This window comes from Ambystoma mexicanum, chromosome 6p, assembly GCF_040938575.1.
Source record: "Ambystoma mexicanum isolate Mex_15411 chromosome 6p, UKY_AmexF1_1, whole genome shotgun sequence".
NCBI lineage: Eukaryota > Metazoa > Chordata > Amphibia > Caudata > Ambystomatidae > Ambystoma > Ambystoma mexicanum.
Window position 1 is genome coordinate 275,527,225 of NC_090935.1, and position 25,861 is coordinate 275,553,085.

General features: G+C 43.9%; 1 protein-coding gene across 5 annotated transcripts in view; it reads left to right on the forward strand.

Moving 5' to 3' along the window:
• Positions 1 to 25,861, forward strand: part of POLI (DNA polymerase iota) — a 668,492-nt gene that overhangs the window by 128,062 nt on the left and 514,569 nt on the right. For all 5 annotated transcript variants that reach the window (XM_069626995.1, XM_069626992.1, XM_069626991.1 and 2 more), the window contains exons 2-3: positions 11,684 to 11,809; positions 17,541 to 17,705. In XM_069626995.1, coding sequence (XP_069483096.1) covers positions 11,684 to 11,809; positions 17,541 to 17,705 — 291 coding nt within the window. The remainder of the gene's footprint in view (positions 1 to 11,683; positions 11,810 to 17,540; positions 17,706 to 25,861) is intronic.

The window sequence follows — 25,861 nt, forward strand, 5'->3', positions numbered from 1 at the left end:
ATGGTGCACCAACATACAAAACGCCCTTTCTAACAAAATCTCCTCTCTTCAATGCAAAATTGTAAAAATAAAAGGCCACGCTATCACCCTTGGACCAACAAACACCTCAACCCCAGGAGAACAAGACTACCACACCCTTCAGATTCCAGACCATCTCCATAATCGACAAAGAAAAAATAACTCTCCCTCAAAACCTCAAACTGCAAGGGCGACTACTGCCCAGCACAAATAATAAAGGACGCAGCTAGGGACCTAGCTCCCTTTTTATCTCCAAGCTTATAAACTCAAATCCAACACGGTACCCACCAATCTCAAAGAATCATGGGTCCTCCCATTACTTAAAAAACAAACCTTGGACCCCACTATCCTGACCAACTATAGACCTATCACCACCGTGCCATTTTTACTTAAAATCCTAGACAGAGCTACCTACATACAAATCCAGGACTACTTGGAAACTAACCACCTGCTTGGCTCACGGCAATCTGGCTTTCGTCCACTCCATGGCAAGGAAACAGCTCTGCTAGACCTCAAGACACAAATTGAGGAACTAAAGGATAATGGAAAAACAGCCTTGCTCCTCCTACTGGATTTGTCGGCAGCTTTCGACTTGGTGGACCATGCAGTCTTATGCAACCACCTCAGATCTGCCGCCAACTTCACCGGAGATGCCATAGCCTAGGTCCAATCCTTCTTAGCTAATCGCACTATGTCTTTTCCACGTCCGACTCTGCTGACCCTATCAAAGTAACCTGTGGTGTCTCACAGGGATTTTGTGTCTCCTTCACCATGTACAACATCTTCACCAAGCCTTTGTTTGACAAGTTGGACAGACTGGGTGTCACCTACACAAACTATGCAGATGACACCTAGATCCTCATACCCCTTTCGGGCGACTTTGAGGCAGACTCAGCCTTGGTGAACAAGATATACACCCTCATTCAGGCATGGATGGCCTCCCAGGGCCTCTGCCTGAATGACGATAAAACGGAGATACTAATCTTAGGCTCTGAAGCTAACATCCAAAAACTCAGCCCAAACTACACATCCTTCAACATTGATACCAAGCCTATCAAAATGATGTCTGTGGTTAAAACCCTTGGATTCTATCTGGACTCCTCCCTTACTCTCAAGAAGCAAGTCAACTCCCTTGCCTCTTCTGCCACCTACACCTGCAAACTCATCTGCGCATCCAGACCGTATCTCTCCAGTGCTAGTTGTATCACTCTAGCCAATGCTCTTATCATGTCTAGGTTAGACTACTGCAATGCCCTGTACTCAGGAGCCAATAAATACATCACAGACAAAATTCAAAGACTGCAGAACAATGCCTTGAGAGCAGCACTTAACATCCCTCACAGAGAGCACATCACCAAATTCAGGAAAGAGGTTAACTGGTTAAAGATAACGGACAGAATCCTACTCAAAACAGCTTCCCTCACCTCTAAATGTCTAAACAACCTAACTCCCCCGTATCTAGTTGAAAAAATCAAGAGGAAAACATCCACGCGCCCCACGAGATCTGCTCACACCTTTAAATTAGAGACCCCTAGGTTCAAACGCTCGACGGCGGGAGGAACAAGTTTTCCTGTCAAAGCGGCTCACTGCTGGAACAAGTTACCACGCGACCTCAGAACTGAACAACCGTACCCTAAATTCAGACATAAGATGCTTAAATGGCTTCGTGCCAATGACACATAACTTGACTGACACCCAGCGTAGTTCTACCTTGCCCATACCGAACTATCTGCTTCCATGAACTATCCCGTACTTGAGACAGCTGAGCATGCATCACCACCTACCTACCTACCTAGCCCATATATGATACCTAGATTTATGAGCCTGACTTATAAACCTGATTATATATCTGGCTGCTTGGACAACTTGCTAGAGTGCCCTGGACACCTTTAAGATATGCCCTGTACTGGTACATATGTTTGTATATAGTCTTGTGTATATTTTTTTGCCTCAGTGTGTTATTTACTCATGCCAAATACTGTAATAAGCTTAAGATTTCTTGTACACTGTCGCGCCCGGCTACCCAAGGGTTTGGCGCGCATTACCAAATAAACAAACAAACAAGCAAACCAAACAATCATTGCATGATAGATTATAAGTCGGGGTGTCAGGAAATGCTCTCCACAGGGCATCCCATATTTTCGAACAAATCTTATTAAAGGACGCTCCATCATGTGCATCGTTCCCCAGTGTTACACCTGGGTAACCAGCTTTTACCTATACATCAGTAGCTAGATCCGCTCCGATGGTAGCTACCAATAGGCTTTTGATGTCTCCTACTGATAGGGGCACACCTACTGTCTGCTTCTCAGATGCATAGATCCATTTCCACTCGCCCACCGTAAGAGCCGGGTTCGCTTTTATAATATTGTTTTTGTCCATTTGCGCCCATTGCACATAATGGGGTATGCCGGCCCCCTTATGTATGAGAGGCATTTTCAATCGTGCTTTGTTCACTTCGTTTCTTTTCCCACTTCCCTTTTTTCTTGCCACCACCATACGGCCAAACCTACTCCTTAAACTCTCATCCTATAGACCTTCCACCCTATTAGTTTGTTCGTGTGCCTGTTCTGCTTACTCATCCTCGTCATCCTCTAACTCATCGAATGTACTCCACCCGTCAGCATTGTCATTTCCCAAGCCGTCAGCCCGCTCACCTCCTTCTCCCTCCTTTTCAACATGCATGTTTTATATGAGTGTATTATCTATCCTGAATAGGAAATCCCCTGCTTTCCATCCATCTGGTGCCTGTTCTACCTGTCTGCCAGCTTTTACTTCGTTTTTGCACTGTTCGTAGTCTGTTTAATTCTGCTCTTGCTGAGGCCAGTACCACCTCTTACTGCCTGATTCATGGAACTGTTTGCGTGAAAAACGCAGTTTTGCGTGCCTTTCTGCCCAAAAATCCCCAAACTTTAAACCGGGATTTTCGGGCAGAAAGGTGCGCAAATCTGCATTTTTCACGCAAGTCATTCCATGAATCAGGCTGTAAATCTTTTATTGACATCGGTATGTCCTGGGGCGTCTGGAGGGGACGCAAATGGGGGTGGACACATAGGTTGCAGCTGTGGACAAATAAGTCGGGTTGGTATAGCCTACCGCCTGGCGAAATGCCATTGATATATCCCTGCGTGTGCTGTTGCTGCCCTGCCATCTCTTCCTGGGCACTCGCCCTTAAAACCGTCCTGTCCATCTTCTCCCTTACACTCTTCAGTGACCTCAAACATCCTCCAGAGATCTAATATTGCCTTCCGTCTTTGTAATTTTTTTCCCTTATATTTGGCTGTTCGAAAAATTGACATATGTTCTATCATACCCTTATTGTGGGAGCCCTGCTCTGGCCACGAGCGGGGCATCCCCCCCTCCTCTTGTCTTTGTCACCCACTACGTATGGTACTTCTCAATTCTATCTCGATATAGCGGTAGGACTTTGCACATATACTCTCCTCAGTGTTTGTCCTCCAATGTTGGGGGTGGTTGCCCCTCCACTGCCCTTACGCTTGTACTAATGCGCTGCACACGGTGTTACATGGTTATCAAAAAACACCCCTGATTTTCACTACCTCCCTCCTATCAAAAAATGCAAAAATACTCTTTTCTCCACCCTTCTTCCTCTCACTCTATCGCTCACACACTACACACACTCAAATATACCACAAAGTACACACTTCCCCTCCTGAGCCTCCACCCTACACAATAAAAACACCAATAAAACAAGCTAAAATAACAACTACTATTCTTGAGCACTCTAATTATACAGGGCTCCAATATATTTCCTTTTTTCTTCGTTATAAAGTATGAGTGGTGCCACCTCCTCCCCTCGCTCGGGGAGTCTCCCTACCATTCCATTTTCCTTTCCTTAATATTCTCCTTAAAAATGAATAATACCAAAAATAAAATAATCCACATACATGCCACACCTACAATTTCAATATCCACGTGTTCACACTTTCCCATACATCTATCCCCTACTTGTTATCCCTTGCCAGGCTATATTCGCGTGCGCGTGTTCACCCAAACTCCTCCGTCACGGGGTTCCAAAAACACCGGTCTGCACTTCTCCTCGGAGACACGCTCCGCTCCAAAGAGCAGACAGGATTCTGCAAAGATGGCTGTTGTACGGCCACTGGGAAGTACGCGGTTTTGGAACTAGTCACTGTAGGTGGGTGCGGCCCCTTCGGAGAGGCTGTCTGGACACCTCTGCAAGTATGGGGGAGGGGATGTTCTGGGATCACGTTGTGGTCACCAACTGAAGGCATGCCCGCAAACGTTCACGCCAGAAAAAATCCAATCCGCTAGAGAAAAAGGCCAAGAGATTCTTGCAAGATTCTTGTAAGATAGCTCAGCGGGTTGAGCGCTCGCTGCTGCGATCTGAGCGTGATCTGCAGGTTGCAGGTACAAATCCCAGCAAGGCCAACTCAGCCTTTCATCCTTCTGAGGTCGATAAATGAATACCATTTTCGGTTGGGTGAAATTGTATGTAAATATGTGCTCTGTAAAGCGCTTTGGATTAAGGCGCTATATAAATAACGCATCATTATCATCATTATAACCGGTTTTAATCGCACAAAAAATAGGTAGGCCCGTAAAGAACTCTGCTGCTCAAGAAAGTTCTGCCGAAAAATAGTACAAACGAAGGTTATAAGGAAACAACATCGTCACTACTGACGTCAAATATACAGTAAACGCCAGCATGGCTAGTTGTGAGGCCCTATACATGGGTGGCTTGTTCCATATGGAATACCAGGCTGCTATTGATCCCAGCCCTGTCTGTCCATCTTCCAGCACGTGGGGTCAGCTCGCTCGGCTCATAATCTCCAGGGAACCAAGGTTGAGTTTGCAATGAGTAATTATGTAAAACAATCCTACCCTACCATTACGGCATGCACCTGGGAAACTCTGGCACTGGCACAGGGGATGCTTAAGATCATGCTGATCCACACATTCTTCACTCAGTCCATATTGCACTGTCCGCACCCAAGGTTTCCACCCTCGCTTTGGACTATAATTCATTCCACCCTGTACCTCGTATTACAAAGGGTGCCCTTCTGAAATAAGGTGGAGTGGCCATGTTCTTTCAGATCTTTTATGACCACTGGGTTTATGGTTGAGGGTCTGGGGTCACCTACTATTGTGGAATTTAGGGTTCTTGGCCTGGGGCAGTTTTGGGTGCTATAACTCCTGGTGTGCTGGGTGGGGTTGGAGGTCTGCTTTTGACCTGACTGTGATAAAAGTGTATTGCAAGGCGCTTGGTACTGTCTTGCAGCCTTGCAGGGCGCATTCCTTCTTGGGATAACACGTATTCACAACAGTTATGTAGCAAAGGAAAGTTTATGTTGGAACCAACAGCGTGGGTCTCTCTCTCATCAGTGCTTGGGCCTGTTGAGGTTTTTTCGTTGGAACTGTGTTTACAGCAAAGTCATGCAGGGCTGAATGTTCCTACCATAACTACAAAAATGGCGTTTCCTCATATTTGTGCACTAAATCTATGTATTTATATTTAATATTGTGTTTGTGCAGGGTTTCTTAGCATGTCTCCCTCCCCCTGGTACATGGCAAGCGTAGTTATGGGATTCGCCTTACTCCGTTCCCAACAAGAGCACTAATGTGATTCATGGTTTACCTGAAAAAATGGTGTAAAGTTTGATACCAGCAAAATCTTGTGAATTTGTTGTTCTAAGTTGGAAGTTACCACTGAAGCACACTTTGTTCTATTGTGAAGTATTAAACGGGTAAGCAAGTAGACCCGTATGGCAAGTTGCTAATGTAGAAGGCCTGGCTTCAGTTGAAACCAAGTGATAGTTGATGAAAATGCTGAATTGTGGTTCTAACAAGACATCAACATAATAAAGACAGTTGTTGGTTACTTGAAGACTCACATAAATCCTGTTCTTACTCCATAAGGGGTGGGGACACATTATTTCCATGGTACATTGTGGATACAACAGAACTTTTTGTTCTCAAGTTTGAATACTCAAGAACTGTGTTGGAACTTTGTGTTAAACCAGGATTTCCAGATTTCTTTTGAACTGTGGAGCAAAACCTTGCTCAGACCTGGTGAAGGGGAATTCACCCAGGTTACGAGAAGAGACGGTGGCCATATTGTGAATATGGTTGTATGACTGTATTTGTTGAATTGAACTGCCATGCATTTCCTTATTGTTTTATTGAATGTCAGGGACAGATATCCATTTGTTAGAGTGTTTCCTTTAGTTTGTTTTAGGCAGCGAAATCCCCATCATGGTAGGGATAGTAAGGCATTTATCCAACGTTTTTATTTAATAAAATGGCTAAAGTTGAAAACTCTTTACAAAGTTGTCCATTTCTACCTATCACAGTATGTAGAGAGATGAGAAGATGTGTGGAGACAGTTGAGTGGCGCAGGGAGGAAAGGAAGATGATCAAGGGTGTAAGAGAAGCTCGAGGGGTTAGTGGGAATAGTAGATAAGGGTAAGCAGGACACCATGACCCTGGGAGGGTGAGCAGGGCACCATATCCCTGGCAGAGGGACAGGACACAATATCCCTGATTAGGGAAGGGGGGTCATGAGATCCGGAAAGGAGAGAGAGGGGGATTGGGTGCATGAGGACGTGTCTTCGTTCAGCACACCGAGTAGTGTGAATTCGGCCCTTGAGTGACTAGACACTCGTTTACGAGGACCGCAGTAAAAGGGAGCTTTCTTTGTAAAGACTGCAAAGGCTCTACAGTTCCGACTGAACACACCGTCTGGAGATAACATTACCCAGTGAAGCAGTACTGCTGGGTTTCTTTCACCGCCACAAGCTCCCCATAACGAAACCATATAACAGGCTTAAACTGTTTCCATTCTTTTACAGTTTTTTTACTTGTGACCAAAAGCCCTGAGGCTCATCTCAACCATACGTGCCAGCATTGCCTCAGGAAAACGCATTTTCTTGCTGCTTTTGCCTAAAGCTGAACTTGAGACCTGTCAGCAGTTGTCCCTTTTTCACATTGGTTGTGCCCATAAAAAGCCATGCAGCATCGTTCTGAAATATTACCAGCATTGCTAATGTAAAACATATTTTCTTGCTGCCTATGTCCGACAAAAACCAGGAGGCCCGTCTCAACATTGTATGGAAGTGTTACCTGCGTTTCATGCTAGTTGTGCACAAAGAAACATACAAAGCATGTACTATAAGGGAGCGCTGCCACTACTTCATGCTATTTGTGCACAAATAAAATCAAGAGGCCAGTCTCATCAACACGTGCAAGCTTTGACACTGCAAAACAAACAACCATGTTATGTGCTACCCTTTACACTTGCAGCCCTCCCAAAACCAATAGCTCCATGCCACACAAATGCTCCCGCATTCAAATAGAGACATATGCTCGCATATGTATGCATATGTCCTCCACAGACATGCAAGCATGGACACTGTCTCAGGGGCACACTGCTGAGTGACTCCCTCATGGTCAGGGCAGTTCGACCTGCTCTCAAACCTTGACTCTAACATTCCATGTGTTCTCATTTTGCTTGATCTCTCTTCTGCCTTTGATACTGTCAACCATACCATCCTGCTCAACCGTCTCCGTGATAACCTGGGTATCACTGGTCGGGCTCTTTCCTCTCCAATCAACCCTCCCAGGTCCAACTGGGGTCTTTCCTCTCTGACATCTTTTTCTCTACCTGTGGTGTCTCCCAGGGATCTAACTATCTCCCAGGCTGTTCAACCAGTATCTAGCACTTCTCGCCCACTGCATCGCTGCTCTCTGCGCCAACTTGCAGTGCTAAGCGGATGATACCCAGCTCATTTTCAGGCTACCCTCGACCTCCTCTTCTGCTTCACTCATCTCTGACTGTCTTTCTGCTATCCAGGAATGCTGTGCCACCAACGACCTCTGCCTTAATGCCAGTAAGACTGAGATTCTACTCATTGGCACACCCACTCCCTCCTTCCCTGCAGCTCTCTGGCCGGCCTCTCTTGGCCGTCTTCCTGCTCCTACCTGCAAGGCAAAAAACCTTGGGGTCATCTTCGACTCCACACTCTCCTTCTCTCCTCACATATCCGACGTCTCTAAGAAGTCACACTACCAGCTACACCTCCTCAGAGGTATCCTTCCTTTCCTCTCCTTCCCCCAGAAGCTCACTGTCTCTAGAGCCCTGGTTCTCTCGAAGCTGGACTACTGTAACAGCCTCTATCTAAATCTGCCCGCCTCTACTCTCCGCCCTTTGCAACTCATCCAGAACAGGACTGCGAGACTTGTCCTTGACCTCAAGCCCAGGGACCGTATCTCTCCAGGACTGAAATCACTGCACTGGCTCCCAGTGACTGTGAGGATCAAGTTCAAAACCCTCTGCATTGTCCACAAGGCCGTCTGGGGCCTTGGGCCAAAATACCTTCAACTCTCTCTTCCTAAATATCTTCCTTCTCGAGCTCTTCGCTCATCCGCCTCCAACTCCCTCAGGGTCAGCCGCTTCTCCAAACAATGAGTTGGGGGCAGATCTCTCTCCGCTGCAGGGGCCTCCCTCTGGAACAGCCTTCCTGCCTCCCTGAAACTTGAGGAGAACCATCTCCGGTTCCGCAAGCACCTCAAAACCTTCCTCTATGCCTCCGCTTTCTCTCCCCCTCACCCCTGCTAATACTACTGAAACTGCACTGAATCTGCAACTGGGCCACCCACCGTTCTCGGTCCTTGGCCCAGCCACTCCCCCCTGCACTGCCTCCATGGCAACCCCTGCGCTACGGGACTGTGTCTGTATCCCTACAGCCCCCCTTCCCAGCACTTGTCTGCACTTACTTCGCACTTGCCACCAGCTGGCCCTTGTTATATATCCTGTTTGCCGTATGCTATTAACCCTGTACTGCACTTTCCCCTCTCCCTTTCCCCCTTGCACTTTTCCCTTTCCCTCTACCCTTTGCACTTGCGCGATCTGAATGACTCCTGGCCTAGAAGGATCGTTGTCTGTCTCCCCTTGTTCCCCCCACCCCTGCCTCGTCGCGCCTTGAAACACTTGTGTATAGGCGCGTTACAAATGCCATATCATATATCATATATCATATCATATCATGAGAGAACTGCCCAAAGTGTCGGTGACTTGCACAAGAAAACTATCAAGTTCCATTGACGACCCTGGGGAGAGTCAGGCTAGGGCACCACCTAGAAGAACCTCAGACAGATGGATTTTTGCCTTTAGCCATCACCTACATTCAGATTTAGTAGGTGATACAGCGCTAGCTGGGAAATCTGGGGGAGAGGTACCCTTTTGGTCAGGGTTGTGGAAAACCCACGGGAGAGAAAGAAGCCCATAAGCAGGCTTTTCCGACATCTTGAAAATAAAAACCCTTTAAACCCCTTTTGAAGTCTGGGTGGGAGTTATTAAAACCATACATGCAGTTGTATAGGGTAAGGACATGGGCCCACAGTCATGCAAATTAATTGAGAATATACTCTAAAAATCCCCCAAACAACTTTCTCAATTCTTGGCTTTAAACATCAGTAACACTGGCATCTTCCCAGACGATTGTTATTCAACCATTTGAAAGTAACCTGCGAAAACCTCTAGGATAATAATATATGCGGTACCCTCAAGATGAGTGGCTTGATCTGTGTTTGATGTTTATCTCAACAGATAACTCCATGGGATTGATGAAGTTATTTGGAACTTCAAAGACCATTGCGTCTTTTCTGATATCCCAGGTTACATCCTCTATTCTATGAAGAAAGAAAAAGTACGACAAGTAGATGCCACTTGTAATTTAGAGTTCTGTTCAGGTAATTGACCATTTACAGCATTTTCCAGATCCATTGAACAGTATCGAGGATCAGTGACCATTCCCATTGAGGTGTGTTTACCAAAAATGATATCTAATGGCATTGCCAGTGATGCCTATTAGTAGTGTTGGAATCAGTGAGAGTCATTGTGGTAGTACAATTATATTGAAACAAATCAATATTCTTAATTGGGCAGCATTTGTTCTTTTTTATTTTTAAAGGTATAGTAAACTGTCTGGTATTTATTTGGACATCCACTTCATATGGCTGTAATCGAGCAAAACAAATGGCTTCTTCAGTATGGCTGAAAACCAATGGGTAACCCCTCTTCTGGGCCAGACCTTTATAATAAAACCCACATTAATTGCAAGTCGCTGTAATATGCCATTGCCATTCGGAAACTCTACTGTTCGTGATCATGTGTTTGGAATCAATGTTGAGACCTGATTTCAATTTCTGGAGAAGACAGACTAAATGAGAAAATAGTTAATCTTTTTGTAATTTCGTGTGAAGGTTTTCACTTCTGTTGCTCTTTTCATAGACTAAACATACCGTAGGGAAGGACACAATCCTAGCCTCTGGTAACTTGAATAGGGAAGATCACCCATTGTTCCCTCCTTTTGCATATCAGCTAAGCTGCTTATCTTATTCTCTGAATCATGCACTAGTTGACAATTCATCTTACTGTAGGTCCCTCATTTGTTGAACGTCACATTTTTCCTATCCAAAATGGAGTACCACTTTATTTTTGGGTTGAAGGAAGTCTCAACTGTTGTTCTATTAATTGACGGATAGTGAGGCTTTTGCTAATGATTGTGAGATGTTTTTAGAGGATTTGGGTGTAAAAAAGTATAGGTTGATTGAAAAACCATGCTTGATAAAGAAGTTAACTTTTGAAAGAGATTGCATTGACACCTGAGAGTGTGCACATAGTTATAATTTGTTTGCCCAATTACGTGATTAGCATAAACTGGGAGCCCTTGCACCTTATGTAAAGTAGTCGCCTATGAGACCACTATCCATTTCATTCATGAGTTTCCGAATAAATTTGATATCTACCAGAGAAATATTAACTAATGCTTCCAAGCTAGAAGGCATTTTGCCGTTCTTGCCAGAATGGGGACAACATTGAAACATTGAAGTACATTATTTTAGAATATCCTGCATTCACATACCTGCGCCTAAGGTATTTTAGATTCTTTGTATATAGAATAGATTGTATTGCTGTACATGTCTTGTGGAAGTGGATGTTGAGTGGTTTATGTACCCTTTCTTTGACAAATGTATACATAATGTTTAGTTCTCTCCCACCTTACATTAATTTTAGCTGATTTAACAAACCCAAAGCTGCAGTTGTTAAATTGCAGCTTTGGGTTTGTTGAATCAGCTAAAATTAATATAAGGTGGGAGTGGGAGACAACTAAAGATTATGTATACATTTGTCAAAGAAAGGTTTGATGATGTGTGTTCACTGTTTTTATGATCATTATAGTATAGTGATGAATTGATAGATGTTTTATGTCTTGATGCACTGTTATATTTATTGTATTGTCTCGTAGGGAGATGTAGATGAATTATGTAGGAGGTCTGGTATCTTCTTGTTGTAGTTAATTCTGTGGACATATGGTGTAACGGTTGATGTATATTAACCAATGCAATAACAAAGTCACTTTTAACACTGAATAGGCCATTATTGTGTATGGTTATTAGCACATGTACTAGAAATGACACAAAGGCAACAGCAAAGTGCACGCTTGGTAGTTGGCCTGCTGTGGCTGGTTTTTTATTTACTTGCATACACATTCCTCTCATAATCTGAACACATACATTCACAAAGAAGCTTATGGAGGTAAAACTCTTTCAAGTCCATTTCTGAGCTCTGTGCATTTGTACCTCTAAACTCTTTTCGATGGTTATTATTTTTGTTTTGCAGCGTTCACGAAGAAAGCATCTGCTACAGTAAATGCTGCTCCACGAGTCATTGCACACATTGACATGGATTGCTTTTATGCACAGGTGGAAATGATCCGTAACCCAGAGCTGAAAGACAAACCTTTAGGTAAGAAACCATTTTCCGAAGATTCGGGAAATAATAAGCACCAGGTGATAATTATTGTGATTTTACTAATGGTGTTGCACCGAATGTTCGTAAAGTGTTCGGATGATACCATTATTAAAGACATTCACACTAAACAAACATTAATTACAATTGTAAAACCGTTTTCCAAACCTTAATTACTTTTAACGCTTTTGTTGCTTACATTCCCTCCTCTGTTTATTTAATCTATTTCATTTTTTAGACCTTAAAAATGGTGTGTTGTGCTCTGCTTTCATTTCTGAATGATGAACAAACCGGTTGAGCCATAAAAATGAAGTTTGATATGACTCTTGATTTCATGTCGCCTTACTAAGTGAAAGAAATGCAAAGAAAATTCATCTTTTATTCAGTCTGTTCAGCTTTCAACAGAAATACTTATTTTTTGCCATCTTGTTTCTTCGCGCCTTCTCCAGGAGGTCTAAAATATACCATCACTGCGCATGATTTGATGTTTTAGGCTTTAGTAAACCTTTCTGAGAGCAAATTGGCATCGCAACGAATCTGTTTCAACTCTCAGGTGGGTAACGGCCTATGATTCTCTCCTATGTAACAAACCCCAGGTGTCTTTTTTTCCGTCAGAGTGCAATAATGTTCTGTAAAGACTTAAGATATATGCGTGGTGTCGCCTTCTGATGCACAGACTGTATGAAAAGACCTTGAGTACTGTTACAATATTTTAACGTAGAACCTTGATGGTCCTGTATTCATTGCAACATGCCTATTTGTGTAACAATTCATCAGGGAATACCTCGACTATTAAACCGCATGCTTTTTTGATAATTTTGTAAGGTGGTGTGTGTATATATACCACCTTAAAAGATATCTAGGTGTGGGACGGTTCAAGCGGGGACTTAAATTCCACACACTATGAAGATCCATACTCCCAGATGCTCCATTTGACTTGGCGGAAAATAAACAGAGTACAAGCATATGCTTCAGATACTAATTAAATATCCAGAAGTTGATCGAAAAAGGGAAGAAAAAGTTTGAAAGACACAGAAATGTTGGACAATTATATGAAGGGTACAACAGAATCGGTCGTAAATAAAGAACCAACTAAAAAAAGTGACATATGAACCTTGTTATATATCTGTGTGATTCTGAAATGTTCGACAAAAAAATGTTTTATAATAATTTTGTAAACCATTTACTGATCATTACAATTAATTAAGGTATATTTTTCCAATTAGAAGCTTTATTGGTGCAGCCTTGATTGATAATTATGAATTACATCTAAATTAATTTATTTCACTGAAAATCTAACTAAGTGGTATTTGATAGAATTTTGCACCATTAACACATTGCGATACTAGGATTTGGGTCTGATCATTTTCTTGCTATTTGTACATAAATAAGGATAATATACCATTGTTAGTTTCCATGCAATATTTTTTATATTTATAGGTGTCCATTTGTTTTGTGAGATCCCTTAGAAAAGAAGCCCTTTCTTTTATTGCATAGTATGACTAAGCCCTCTCATGGGTTGAATATGTCGGCTTGCACTTCAACGGCTGCCTGCCAGATGCGTGGGTCTGCATTGCATCCAGCCAACTAAATGACATGGTAAATAATAAAGATCTTGCTGTTTCTTTTTACCTGGAGCATTTGGACTCTGTGATGAATCTGATGATGTCCTCACTCCTCTCATAGCAGTAGCCTCTCCCCATGTGGCCAGGGAATGGCAGCCGCTACCTGATCCTGAACCTGGGCGCGGCTATATGAGGGAGCACCACTTGGGGGGAAGCAACACACAAGGAAGTGACACAACATCATCGGATGAGACCTGAGATCCTCATTTTCCTTTTGCCGATACCCCCTTCATTCCTCAAGCCTTGATGGCATATTGTGGTGGCTCCCTGCAACAATCCATGGGACCCACCATTGACACCTTCCATTCCAATAGTCTGTACAGAAAATACCAAGAACTGTCTGTTGTTCCCAGACATGTGAAAGTACTGGGACGAGGAGGCTGAATGGAACAATGAGGATCATTCAGAATGACAAACACTGAACACGCTCTAGTCTCGCCCGCTTTGTGCTGACCGAGGTACTGACGAGCCACAGGGAGGACTGTGAAGCCAGCTGGCTTAGGGAGAAGGACAAAGGAGTAGGACTGCCAATGCCTGTCCGCTGTGTGCAAACCTTAGAGGAAGAGAAGGAAAGACATCTTTATGGTCACGGAAACCGGAAGAGCAGCATCTGCGTTGCCCAAACACAGAGAAGCGTTTGCCAGTTAATTGGGAGCCGTGGAAGACATGGAAGTCATTCAGCAAAGCCGGCAAGCCCATGAAGTGGAACTGGGACACCGAAGCGTGACTTTCAGTTTACTGCGAGTGAGCTGAAAAACGCCATGAAAAGCCGGTGAGTCATCAGGAGGGATACTGGGACAAAATGGACTTTGGCAGTGTTACTGAACAAAGATAAAAGCATGTGCACTGAATGAAAAGTAATCTGAGACCCAATATTTCCATAGGAAGAACAGTGGAGTGAATGCAGCAAAGTCTAGTTTGCAAGTGTGCAATGTGAATCATATGAGAAAGCCCTGGCAGGAGAGTATACCAGGCAAATTCAAGCTTGCAAGTATGGAAAGTGAATCACATGAGAAAGCCCTGGAAGGAAAGTATTTGAGGCAACTGCACAAAGAAGTCCTGGCATAAGAGTATATCAGGCAAAGTCATGTTGGAAAGTGTGTGAAGTGAATCGTATAAGCGAGTCCTGATGAGATGAAGAGTACACCAGCTAAAGCCAAGTTTGTGAGTGAAGTTACGTTAAAGTGAAGAGAAACCCTGGCAGGGGAGTATGTCAGGTTTCCTACAAAGTTAGGACTTGCATCCAAGTTGTTCTGCATACAAGTTGTATTTTTTATTGACCAAAAAAGTCCAAGGAAGACTCACATCCTTAAGAGTTTAAAGTACATTGATGGGAGAACCAGGGGAAGGGAGCCATCCTCTGGAACTGTGAACTTTATCCATTGGGAACTTTTGAGTTGGACTTGAATCTTTGTTTTCAGACTGAACATGCATGCACTTTCAAGCCCAAAGACATTACCCATAACACTTGAGTTACTTTTAGAATGCGAGGATTAGGATAGGATGTCGGACACAGGACATTTTTGCTTTGGACATCTTGGGATAGGACAGGCCCTTAGGTTTGGTTGAGGTAGGCAAACACCTCTTAGAACAGGGACAGCCAGGCATTTTCCAACCCCCTTTTATTTTTGTAAGGAAGGCATGATTTCTTTAGTAGACACAGACACAACGGATACAAGTTTAGAAAACCTTTACTTGGTAATTTGGTTGGGTTGGTAGAATTCCTAACTGGCCTAACTCTAGAATGGGAGTAATCGCGACCATTAAATAAATAACAAACAGTCCCAGTCAGTCTAGACAACATAAAAGGCCTATACTAAGAAAACCTAACCTTGCCCTTCTTCTACAAATGAAAAATGTGTGAAGGAAATGCAAAAGAAAAATAGTGTATCAAAAGAAATGTCAGATGGCTTTTATATAACCACTCTCTCCCCCATGTTCAGCAACACAGGGGTCTAGAGAGTTTCCTAAAAATTATAGGTGAATGGCACAGTTCTTTCAGTCTTGCACACTTTGGCTTACTGGTATAGTTTGACAGTTCAACAGTTAATTCAATCACTTCCTTAGTCTTCATCCGCCTCACCATAAATATACAGTTCCACTTTTGACCTTTCCTGTACAGGCTTCCCTCTGCCGGGCTTGAGCCTGTCTTTCACTTTTCTCTTCATCACACAGTTCTGTTTTCACTTTATCACACAGTTCTGCACAGGCTTTCCTCTGCCGGGCTCAAGCCTGTCTTTTGCCTCGTGAGGGTTTCCTTCCCCGCGTTTTATCCCAAATGTCTTTTTCACTGTCGACTTTCAAAACTGCATTGATTTTACACAGACCTCTGCATGACCACTTTACTCTCTCTTTCAATAACTCTACAATCCACAATCTTCCACCTTTTACAACACCAATGCTTCTTGGTACTTGTAGTTTCTTATTCTGTTTGACTTGTAGTCCCTTCTCTTTGGTTTGCCTTCTAGGCCTCTTTCATAGTTTACGTATTTTGCCGTCTTGGCATATTCAGAGTTCACATACTTTGCTTTTCATTCTGTCAACTTTCTTTCGGTATCGCGATTGCTTTCTTGCCTTTGATTCCCAATCAACTCAGAACATTTCACAGAGACTTTTGAATGTGCGAATTTGACTTGCAGGGCCACTCTGTTACTTTGTATCCATTCCTCTTAGAATTCAGCAATTGTCTTTTATCATTCCGCTTTTTATTGGCTAAGTCCAACCTTCAATTCTTGCGTTACAGTTACTTTTGCTTTTAACACAACGCAGACTTTTGTTGCCTTCTTTTAACTCACTGGTTGTGTTAATCACCCTTCTTTCATGAATGTTACTCATGCAGCAGTGAAGGCCGTCTCCAACGCCTCCTCTGCTCCTCCCCAACTCCATCGTTCACCCGGGAGGGTTACAGGCTACTTTCAAGTACCTTGAAGGTTTCTTTCTGCACACTCGGCTTCAGTTTCGGAACGCTTATGGCTTCCCGAAAGCGGGGGATTCTCTCCTGGCTTTCCCTCGATCTTCAGGACTACAGATCAGCACCTTGGCCTTCCAACTTCTATCGCCTGGTACCCATCAGCTCCTACAGAGCTGTGCCTTCTCGTACCTAGCCTCGCTCATTGTGTGCATGTGCACGCCACCTTTTATTTGTCTCAATGGGAGTGTTCAAAAATGGCTGGGGTATACAGTGAAGACTACGTGCCTGGCCTCATTACAGGGACAGAGCCATTGTAAATCAATGGAAGGAATCTGCCTGACCGTATTCTTCCTGTTCCTCGGCTCATTAGGGTTGCCAATCTAAAATGGGGAGGAATTATGGGAGCTGATGTTCCCAATGAAGTAAGCAGGGACATGGGTTAGATGGGTTGTGGAAATAGGGGGATACCATGTCTCACCATCTAGTGTTCCTCCCCCGCTCCCTGAGGACCCCCTACCCAGGTGATCCTCCCTCGATTGTCCACCCCCCAGGGTCGGGATCCAAGGGCGATGGCCTTTCCCTGGCCACCTGAGTACGGGATCCCGAGGACTAGGTTGTGAAATACCCTCTGGTTTTTAACATATTGAATAAAGGTGTATAGCCAAAACCATGAACACTCTATGTTGGCATCGCATTCCTGGCTCCTCACAAGTCACTTAACTTGAGTGCCTGACTTATTCTTTCTGTGAACCTTTTTTTTCTGCACAATAAATTGGATGAACTGTCACCCATTTTGTTTTAACCTTTAGATTGTTTGATCTCTTTATTACAATACCTTTTAGAATTTAAAACCCCCACTCTCTTTAAAATGCAATGGTGATTGATTTGTTTCCTGGAGAGTAATGAATTACTATCAAGACAGGGATGGTCTCTACTATATGAAATCGAAATAATATGACCTCTTTTTCATATCAAAATAGTTCCACAGCGAGTTGCAAAGGTTTGTTTTTCTGTTGAACTTTTTTTATAAATGTGTTCATCTATTAAGTTATGTAAGCGGAAAACGTACTTCTTGTGCTGGTGCAACATTGCTTCAAGTTATTTGTTGATCGCAAATTAGCTGTCAAACTAATGTTTTTTTAATTAGTTACCCCCAGATGTACCCATACCAACAATGTACTTTTGTTTTCAGGTGTTCAACAGAAATATTTGGTTGTAACCTGTAATTATACAGCCAGAAATCATGGTGTGAAAAAATGTATGTCTGTCAAGGATGCCAAAGAGATTTGTCCGCAGTTGATACTTGTTAGCGGAGAGGACCTGACACCCTACAGAGAAATGTCTTATCGAGTTACAGGTACAACCCATCTATTTCCCCATAGTGATCCATATGAGGAGCAAGGTGCAGAATGTTATTGTCTAAACGTGGTTGGTCTACATTAACAATTGTGAAAAAAATCATTAAAAAAGTTGCTAGAATACTGTATTTAGAAAATAGTACCTGATACCTTTGTTTACAATTTTAAAATGTAAATGATGTAATTTATGACTTAACTATACAGATTATTGATTTTGCAAGCTGCTAGAGACTGCTGGGAACTTGTTTTGTGTAGTAGGCTATTAATTGAAGTTGTGTTATTTTCTGAATGGTCTGGAGAGTTGGTGTAAAAAGACACATTTTGCACGTAGCATTTGCAGAGAGAGCAGTTACATTAGCTGGATAGGGAGGGTGTTGTGTATGAGGACGGGTTGGACCATACAGTTCTAGAATAAGTGGCAAGAAAGAACCAAGGACTTTTGAGTACAAGGAGACTTTTGATTGTACGCTGTAATGGCATGTGTCATGGTGTTCGTGACTAAAATGTAATTATTAATGGACACGTTTCTGTAAGCCCTAGGATAGTCAGAATATTAGGTGAATGTTTTATGGCTAAGCAGCAATTGCGGATGCCCACAGTTATAGAATGGGTACCAAGAGAGACCAAGGACTTTAAGTGCAAGGAGAGTTTTGTTCTTATGCTGTAAATTGCATGTACTTGTGGGGCATCAAATGCTACTAAGGGCTGCTGAGAATGAACTCTTGGAGGTGAGGCTCCTAAGTGGGATACAGTGTTCTGAGAGAAGATGACAAGATGTGGCGCAGTCGATATTAACGTTCGCGTAGCAGTGGTGGGTTAGTGACTTGGTTATAGGTTAAGATTGGACTGGAGTTCTATTGAGGCTGAACTCGGGCCCTTAACTTGGGCAGTGGGCCGTTACCTAGAGGGTCGGACCGCCACCTCGGGGCATATCGCCATTAGCATCCGCGTAGTTTGCTATGTTAAATGGAAAGTATTTTCTCTCCATGAACGGGATGCCTCACAGCGTTCCTTTTCGCAGAAAGAAAACACTGTACCAACATGGTCGCCATAGAATAGGATGGCGGGGCTCCGTATGGTGCCCCTCTTCCATTTCCACGGCAGCCAAACGGAGCAGGGACAGGAGCTGCAGCAACAGGTCCCGCTGCCGCAGCAGTCAGGTAGTTGGGATTGGGGGAGGGAGAAAAAAAAGCAACGTCAGTGGGGGAAGATGGCGGGTAGGGGAACCAGCTATTTAGCGGCTTGGAATGCAGGCCAACGCTAGCAGTGTCAGCCTGCGCTATGAGCCTTCTGATTGGCTGTCTCCCCCGCTGAGGGTGCTAATGGACAGTAAGGTACTGCATGGATTGAATGCAATGAGTGTGAGTGCCAGTGATGCGTCAGGAAAGAAGTCTCAACTAAGCCTTCATTTGGAGGACTCTCTAATACATTTCTCAACATTTCTCAATCTTTCAACATTTTCGTTTTGTGCTTTACAAAAAAATACAGTTAGTCACAATTGAAAGCCTTGATCTGTAGGAACAAGTAGGTACAATTGCTTGGGTAATCTGTTTGTCAAAGTCGAAAATAAGTTTTCCATACGAATCCTAACCAACTAACTTGGCCTACCACTTTAGAAAACAAACAGAAAAACAATGGATACCAGGATACAGCCTCTGGGTTAGACTTCTGCCTAACCCAACACGTTGTTTAATAACGTGCAACAGTTCACCTCTTTCTTGCAGAATTAGTGCAAAAGAAAAGATTCTCTATTCATTTCCACTTACAAGTTTACAATAGTTCACTTCTTTATGGCAGACGTCAATGTTCTATATGTTTCTATTAATTCAGTCTCTGGATAACAGGTCTGTGGCTCTTGGACTCCACAAATTCCTACAGCACTCTGGCAGACTCACCCACTTTCATTCCACATTTTTTACAAAGGGCATTTGCCCACTCAGGTTTCTCAGGTTCCCGTAACCTCGTCGGTTTCCCCAGCTTTGATGCAAAGTGTTCCTATTCAGCTTGGCGCGACTCACATAGGGTGCTTTCCCGTTCGGGATTCTCAGGGTCCCGTAAACTCGTCGGCTTTCCCAGCTTAGATGCAAAGAGTTTGTATCTCTTTTAATCAGATTTACAGAGGCTCTTGGCCGTTCTGATGTCTCAGAATCCTGCAACCTAGTAGGCTCTCCTAGCCTTGATATAAAGCATTCATACTTCTCTTGCTCTGATTCACACAGGGCGCTTGCCCTCTCGAGTTTCTCAGGTTCCCGCAACCTTGTAGGCTCTCCTAGCCTTGATACAAAGTGTTTGTATTCCTCTTGCTCAGTTTCATACAATGTGCTTACCCACTCTGGTTTCTCAGTCTCCCGTAACCTTGCAGGCTTCCCCAGCCTTGGTTCACCATATTGGTAGCTTTACTGGTAGTCTCCACGTGGGAGTGTTCGCTTCCCTGATGTTGCTTCTCTTAGCAGCTAAAGTCCTTCAGGAATGGAGTTCAGGGACGTGGGCCCTCCCCAGCAATCTGGCCTCAGCCTACCACTGCTCTGTCATGGCCACGCCACCAGAGGAAACGTGTGCTTCCCCATCTCTGCCACTCCCTCCGACCCTGGCTTCTTGGCCAGATGGGACACTAGCCTTCCAGCGTTCGGCTCTCGTTGGGTTCACTCTCCTCACCAGCCGCAGTCTAGCATGGCTCCTCTTTGCTGGGACATTTTCTCCACAAAGGTTCACCTCTGTGTATGATTCAGCCTCCTCCATGCATAGGGGCTTCCTCTCTCCTTAGTTATTCCTGGATTTTTATACGCCATCAGGATCAAAGAGAGTGGGTCTTTCTTCCTCGACTGCCGTGCTCAGGTGAGATGAGAATTGTCTGAAGCCAAAGAATTTGCGGAAATGTCACTATTCAGTGTGAGATCACAAATAAGAGGGTTCTGTTGAGTCTCTTTGACTGTAGCGTTCAGGTGAGATCCAGCATTACCTGAAACCAAAGAGATATAGGAACTGTCACTGTTTGGTGGTTTCAAAACAGAAGTATTCAAAACAGGGTGAAACAGGCGAGCAGTATTCAAAATAGGGAAGAGTGAGCAGGCATTCTGCATTGGACAGAGCTCACTCTAGCCCTGTTCGGGGCGGGTCCTGGACCAGATTTTGTAGAATTGCATGGGCAAAGTAGATGATACTTGGAGGGGTGCTAGACTACAATTGGTATATAGATGTGATACTACGGAATGGCTAGTTAAGGGGTGGGAAAGGGAATTGGGGAAGTTTAAGTGTAAACGGTGGGTGGTACAAGACATGGGCAGTGATAACAAATGTGATTTAGTAAGTCACGATGCAATGTACACATCTAAACATGGTGTTATGAAAATAAAATACATTTAAAAAAAAAAAGTATTCAAAACAGAAGTGTTAAAAGATCAATTCTCAGCCATAAACCATAAAAATACTTCATGTGTGAGGAAGAGAGATCAGCCGGCTGGGAGGGAATTTGTTTAATCACTGCTCTACAGTTGTAAAAGGATCATCTCAACTCTGTAACATATACACCATGGGTTTTATACAACAGCAACAAATTGCACAACAATTTATGCTAATATGAACCTTACAATTTAACAAATTATAATTGGTCCCTTTACTAAACGTCAAAACACGACTAATTCCCCATTGGTCATAAAGACTTCCTGATTTCCTATGCAAATTAGCAAGAATATGTAGTTTGCCAAATTTCATTGACCATGCGATATATGTTGCAACCTTTACACTGAACAAAAACAATTTCAAGACATGATGCACATCTTCAGTCTTTTAGTACATTCTGTTCAAGGCCACCTTGCTCTGCTTATCTGCTTTAACCTACTGCCACATTTTATTTATAGAGAACCTTTCAACACCACCATTAGAAACTGTATATTCCAATCATTTAAACTGCGGAATCACCTCATACTGGCTTCTGTTCAAATGCTCTCCCATTTCTGAACACAACACTTCATTGCTGTGTTCTCAGCCCTTTTTAAACACTTACAAGATCCTGAGACCTGCAGCCATGTATAATACACTTGCTTTCACGAACATGTATTGTACATCAGAAATCTATACTCTGTGTTTAATGTTTGTGCGTAATGTAAGCATATTTGTTATGTCCTATGCTACCCTAAATAAGTGTGCCCAGTGTTCCTTATTTCCAATGTACTTTGCCTTGAATAAGGCCAGCTTAACTACCTAAATAGACGATACTCCTGATTTTGACAATATTGGACAAGAGAGGGTAGTATTGGCCCTAACTAACATATTTACCTGTCTGCCATAAGAGGGGGTTTGGAGGTAGCCGCCTCATCTACAGAAGTAACAGTCTTTGCAATTCCCATGTGGGCAGATAATGTTCTCTTGCTCGGGAGTTCTGTATCGGAATGGGAGTCCTTGTCCCATAAGGGAGTCATTCCCAGTTAGATCTTGCATGCCCAGGCCCCTAGCGACTGTTTTGCTTAGCAGGCTCACCTCCTTAGCCTCAAAGTGGGTGGCTCCCCTCTGGGAGAAGGGACAAATAATCCAGATTTATCACAATACTTAAACCAGGAGTTCCAGAGAGACAAGCAACTTTCTTCCTAAGGCATGCCAGTCTGTCAATCAATTGAAGGATTTCAGTTCCCAGAGCACCTCATGCAGGATCAGTGGTCCATGTCTCGGAACAACCAACCTCTCGAGACTGGGGGACCGTGGAACATTACAGAACCACTGACCCGGAGCAAGGGATTTCCATTTTTCTGCCACATGCTGCGGGAGCCTTAGAAACCTTGCAGCCTAGCATGCGGCTACTTGCCCAGGCTGCGAGCGGGACTAAAAGAAAACCAAAACAAATCCTCATCAGTATAAAAGGGGCTTGAAAGTTCATTCAGTATCATCAGAGACCTGGAGTAAGCAGAAGTATCTGCTGATGCTCCCTTGCTACAAGGATAGATTGTTGAAGAGCAGGTGACTGGGAGAATTGTTGCCAGGAGGAAGGCAGAACAAGCCTGCCAAACTGGAAGACTAGGTGGAGCGCTGGTAAGCCATGGATGCCCTCAAGGAGGAAGGCTAACCTGAAGGGCATGACAGTGCCTCTCGCATCCTTGCACCAATTGGAGAGCTATAACCCAAATGTATTCCACTGGCAACCACAGGGAAAGGAGGGAGGTCCTTGACAGGAACGCAAGAGGATATAGATGCCTGAAAAGAACCCTGAATGTCGGGGGGTGTTCCCTTTAAACCCTGCGAAACCCAGGTTTCCAGGAAGGAGGTGCTATAAATCATTGAACACAAGATCCAAGAGGGACTGGTGGTATGAATCCAGATAAATCCAAGGTCTAGAAGGGGAACTGTTGTACATCATTGGTCCAGGAAGGACCTGCTGTAAAGACAGAACACGGAATAAGACTGATGACGGTCACTGCATCCAAGGGCACTGATTGCAGAAGTCGGCCAAGGCTAGAGCGAGGGTGTCAATATGTTCCAAGATGGTTTCGGATGAACAGGGAAGAACCTGTTTTGTTGAGACTTTCATAGATCGGACTTGTCTGGAAACCTTGTCAGGGGTGAACAAAGGAAAGGAAGAGAAGGAAGGAGGAGAGGTGGCCACAGGAAGGCCAGAGGAAGGAGGAGGAGAGGAAGAGAGGGAGGACAGCATGTCCTGGGTTTAGAGATGAAATGTGAACCAAAGCCATGCAGAGGGCCTGGGAGGAACAGGATAGATGGATACTGCAGCAGGTTTGGCCAGCTCCTTGTAGATTTGACTTTGCAGAGACGCGGATTTGGATGCAAGCTCTCTTCTTAGTGTGGACAGAGAGTCGGTACTGCCTTTGGAGCAGGCCAGTTTGTCAGAGGGTGCACATAATGCCCGTCATTTCCTCTCAGCCACCCTACACTTGTGTTTAAGGGAGACGAGGTTGGAGTCCTACCAAGAGTTGCACTTGGCTTTGGGCCTTAAGCGGATCCTCATGACCGAGGCAAGTAAATCAGGAGTGTCAGAGATAGAATATGGAAATGGAGTAAGTACTATTTGTTAGGAGAACCCCCACAGCGTGGGCTGATCTGCATCCGCTCTCGCTAATGCTGCTCTCTTTCGTGTCGTTCTCTAACTTCATGAGGTTTGGGATTCGAGAACAACGCAGGAGACCAACCATAACATCTCCCCATGATAGGGCAAACACTAACAAGGAGGGTGATGGGGCAGAGGTGAGCCAGGGGAACAAGACAGGAGGTTTATATTACAGTAATATGGTGGGTGATGGTATATCAATAGTAGACCTAGTCACTCTTGAAGTTTGGAACGATTCTTCTGCTCCTCAAATACATCATCTTGGCTGGACTGTTGCTAATCCTTAAAAGTGATTCTGTTTCCTCTGTCAACAGCCCGGATTTGGGAGCCAGGCTTGCACCACTAGAGCAATGTACCTGGCATCATCCAACGCCACACACTTCTTTCCCACTTTCGCCACTGTCTGGGCATTCCTGAATTTGGACAGGCCCTTGAGAAATTTCTTCAGTTCCTTCATGCAAACCCGATCTCCCACTTCAAATGTTCACTCACTCGCACCCTTGGTACGGTCGTAATACTCTTTGTATTTCTTTTGTTTTCCCTCTTACTTTTCTGAGGGCATCCTCTGTCAATCCTCTTGGTGTTCTTTAAGGATAGCCATAATGGGCTCAGTCTGTTGCACGGTAACCTTGCCCTCATCATGACAAATGGATCTACTTCCATTGTGGAATGGGGAGTCATCCTATAGGCATTGAGTGCCTCCCTGAGAGTGTCTCTACATGGTAAGGAATTTGCAACTGCTAGCTGAATTATACTCTTCACAAATCCATTTATGCGCTATACTTGTGCATTGGCCATGGGATGGTACAATGACGTAAGTCTGTCTTCTATCACTCTGTCTTTCAGAAGAGATTGCGTTTCTTCGGACACAAACTGAATCCCATTATCAGTCACTATCTCTTGTGGTTCTCTCTGTTGAAAATACTATATAGAAACTTGATACATTTTCTTGACGTTACGGTGTCCTCCATTTCTCCCCACTCAACCCACCTGGTTGTATAATTAATTAACAGCACAGTCTAGATTTTGTCTGCTTCTAGTATAGTCGAGTGATGTCCATGGCCAGTTTTTTCAAAAGAGAGTTTGGCATTTCCACTGGTTGCAACGGTGTAATTTGGCTTTTCTTGCTCTTGTCGCTTAAAGCACATGCTTGGCAATTTTTCGCTAATTCCTGTGTGTTATTTAACATTCCAGGTCACCAAAAGCCTCTCTAAGTCTTCTTTTACTAAGGTTCCTCCCTAAGTGCGCTAGATTCAGGATACTCTCTCTTAGACAAACCAGTGGAATTGTACAATCCTATCTAAAAATGCACGCTGCGTCTTCTGTAATTTCATTTTGTACTTGGGTGTACTGGTTGGGGCTGCTTCTGACCCTCTCCCATCTTTCATGGATAGTTTGTCGCAATAATTTATGTTCCTCATTGTCTGTGGACGCCCTTATCCATTCCTCTCTTGAAACTCCTGGCTCAATGTGTGCGATGATGCACCATGCATTGTCTCTCCTTTTGGGTTGAACTTGTTCCTCCTTACCCTATGGCATCCTGGAAAAGAAGTCCGTTATTACATTCCTTTTTCCTGGCGTCTATACAAACCTTATGTTGTTTTGCATGATCTCGAGGATCGATCTACATATCCTGGGCGAGGCCATCTGCAAATTCTTAGAATCCAAGATGTGTATCAATGGCTTATGGTCCGTTCTGACAACCACTGGTAGGCCCCATATTAAAGTTCTAAAGTGTTCTATGATTCACTTTACCCCTAAAGTGCTTCCTTCACTATTGTCGAGTAATTCAACTCTACCGATTTTTAGGATACGCGAGGCAAAAGCAATAGGTACTATCCCTTCTTCTTGTATTTGCTCACGCACTCGTCCTATCCCTATGTTGCTGGCGTCAACCGTGATGATATTTGAAGCAGTGGTACTGAACATCTTGAGGGTCGGATCCTCATTTCTACCTCTTTTAATCCTCTCCGGAATTTGGCATTCGGTTGACCATAGAAATGTTGCTGACTTTGTCATAAGTCATCCCATATGCTGTGTTCTATCAGTGAAATGTGGTACAAAATTTGAATAGTATTTCTACCATGCCCAGGAAACTGTTCC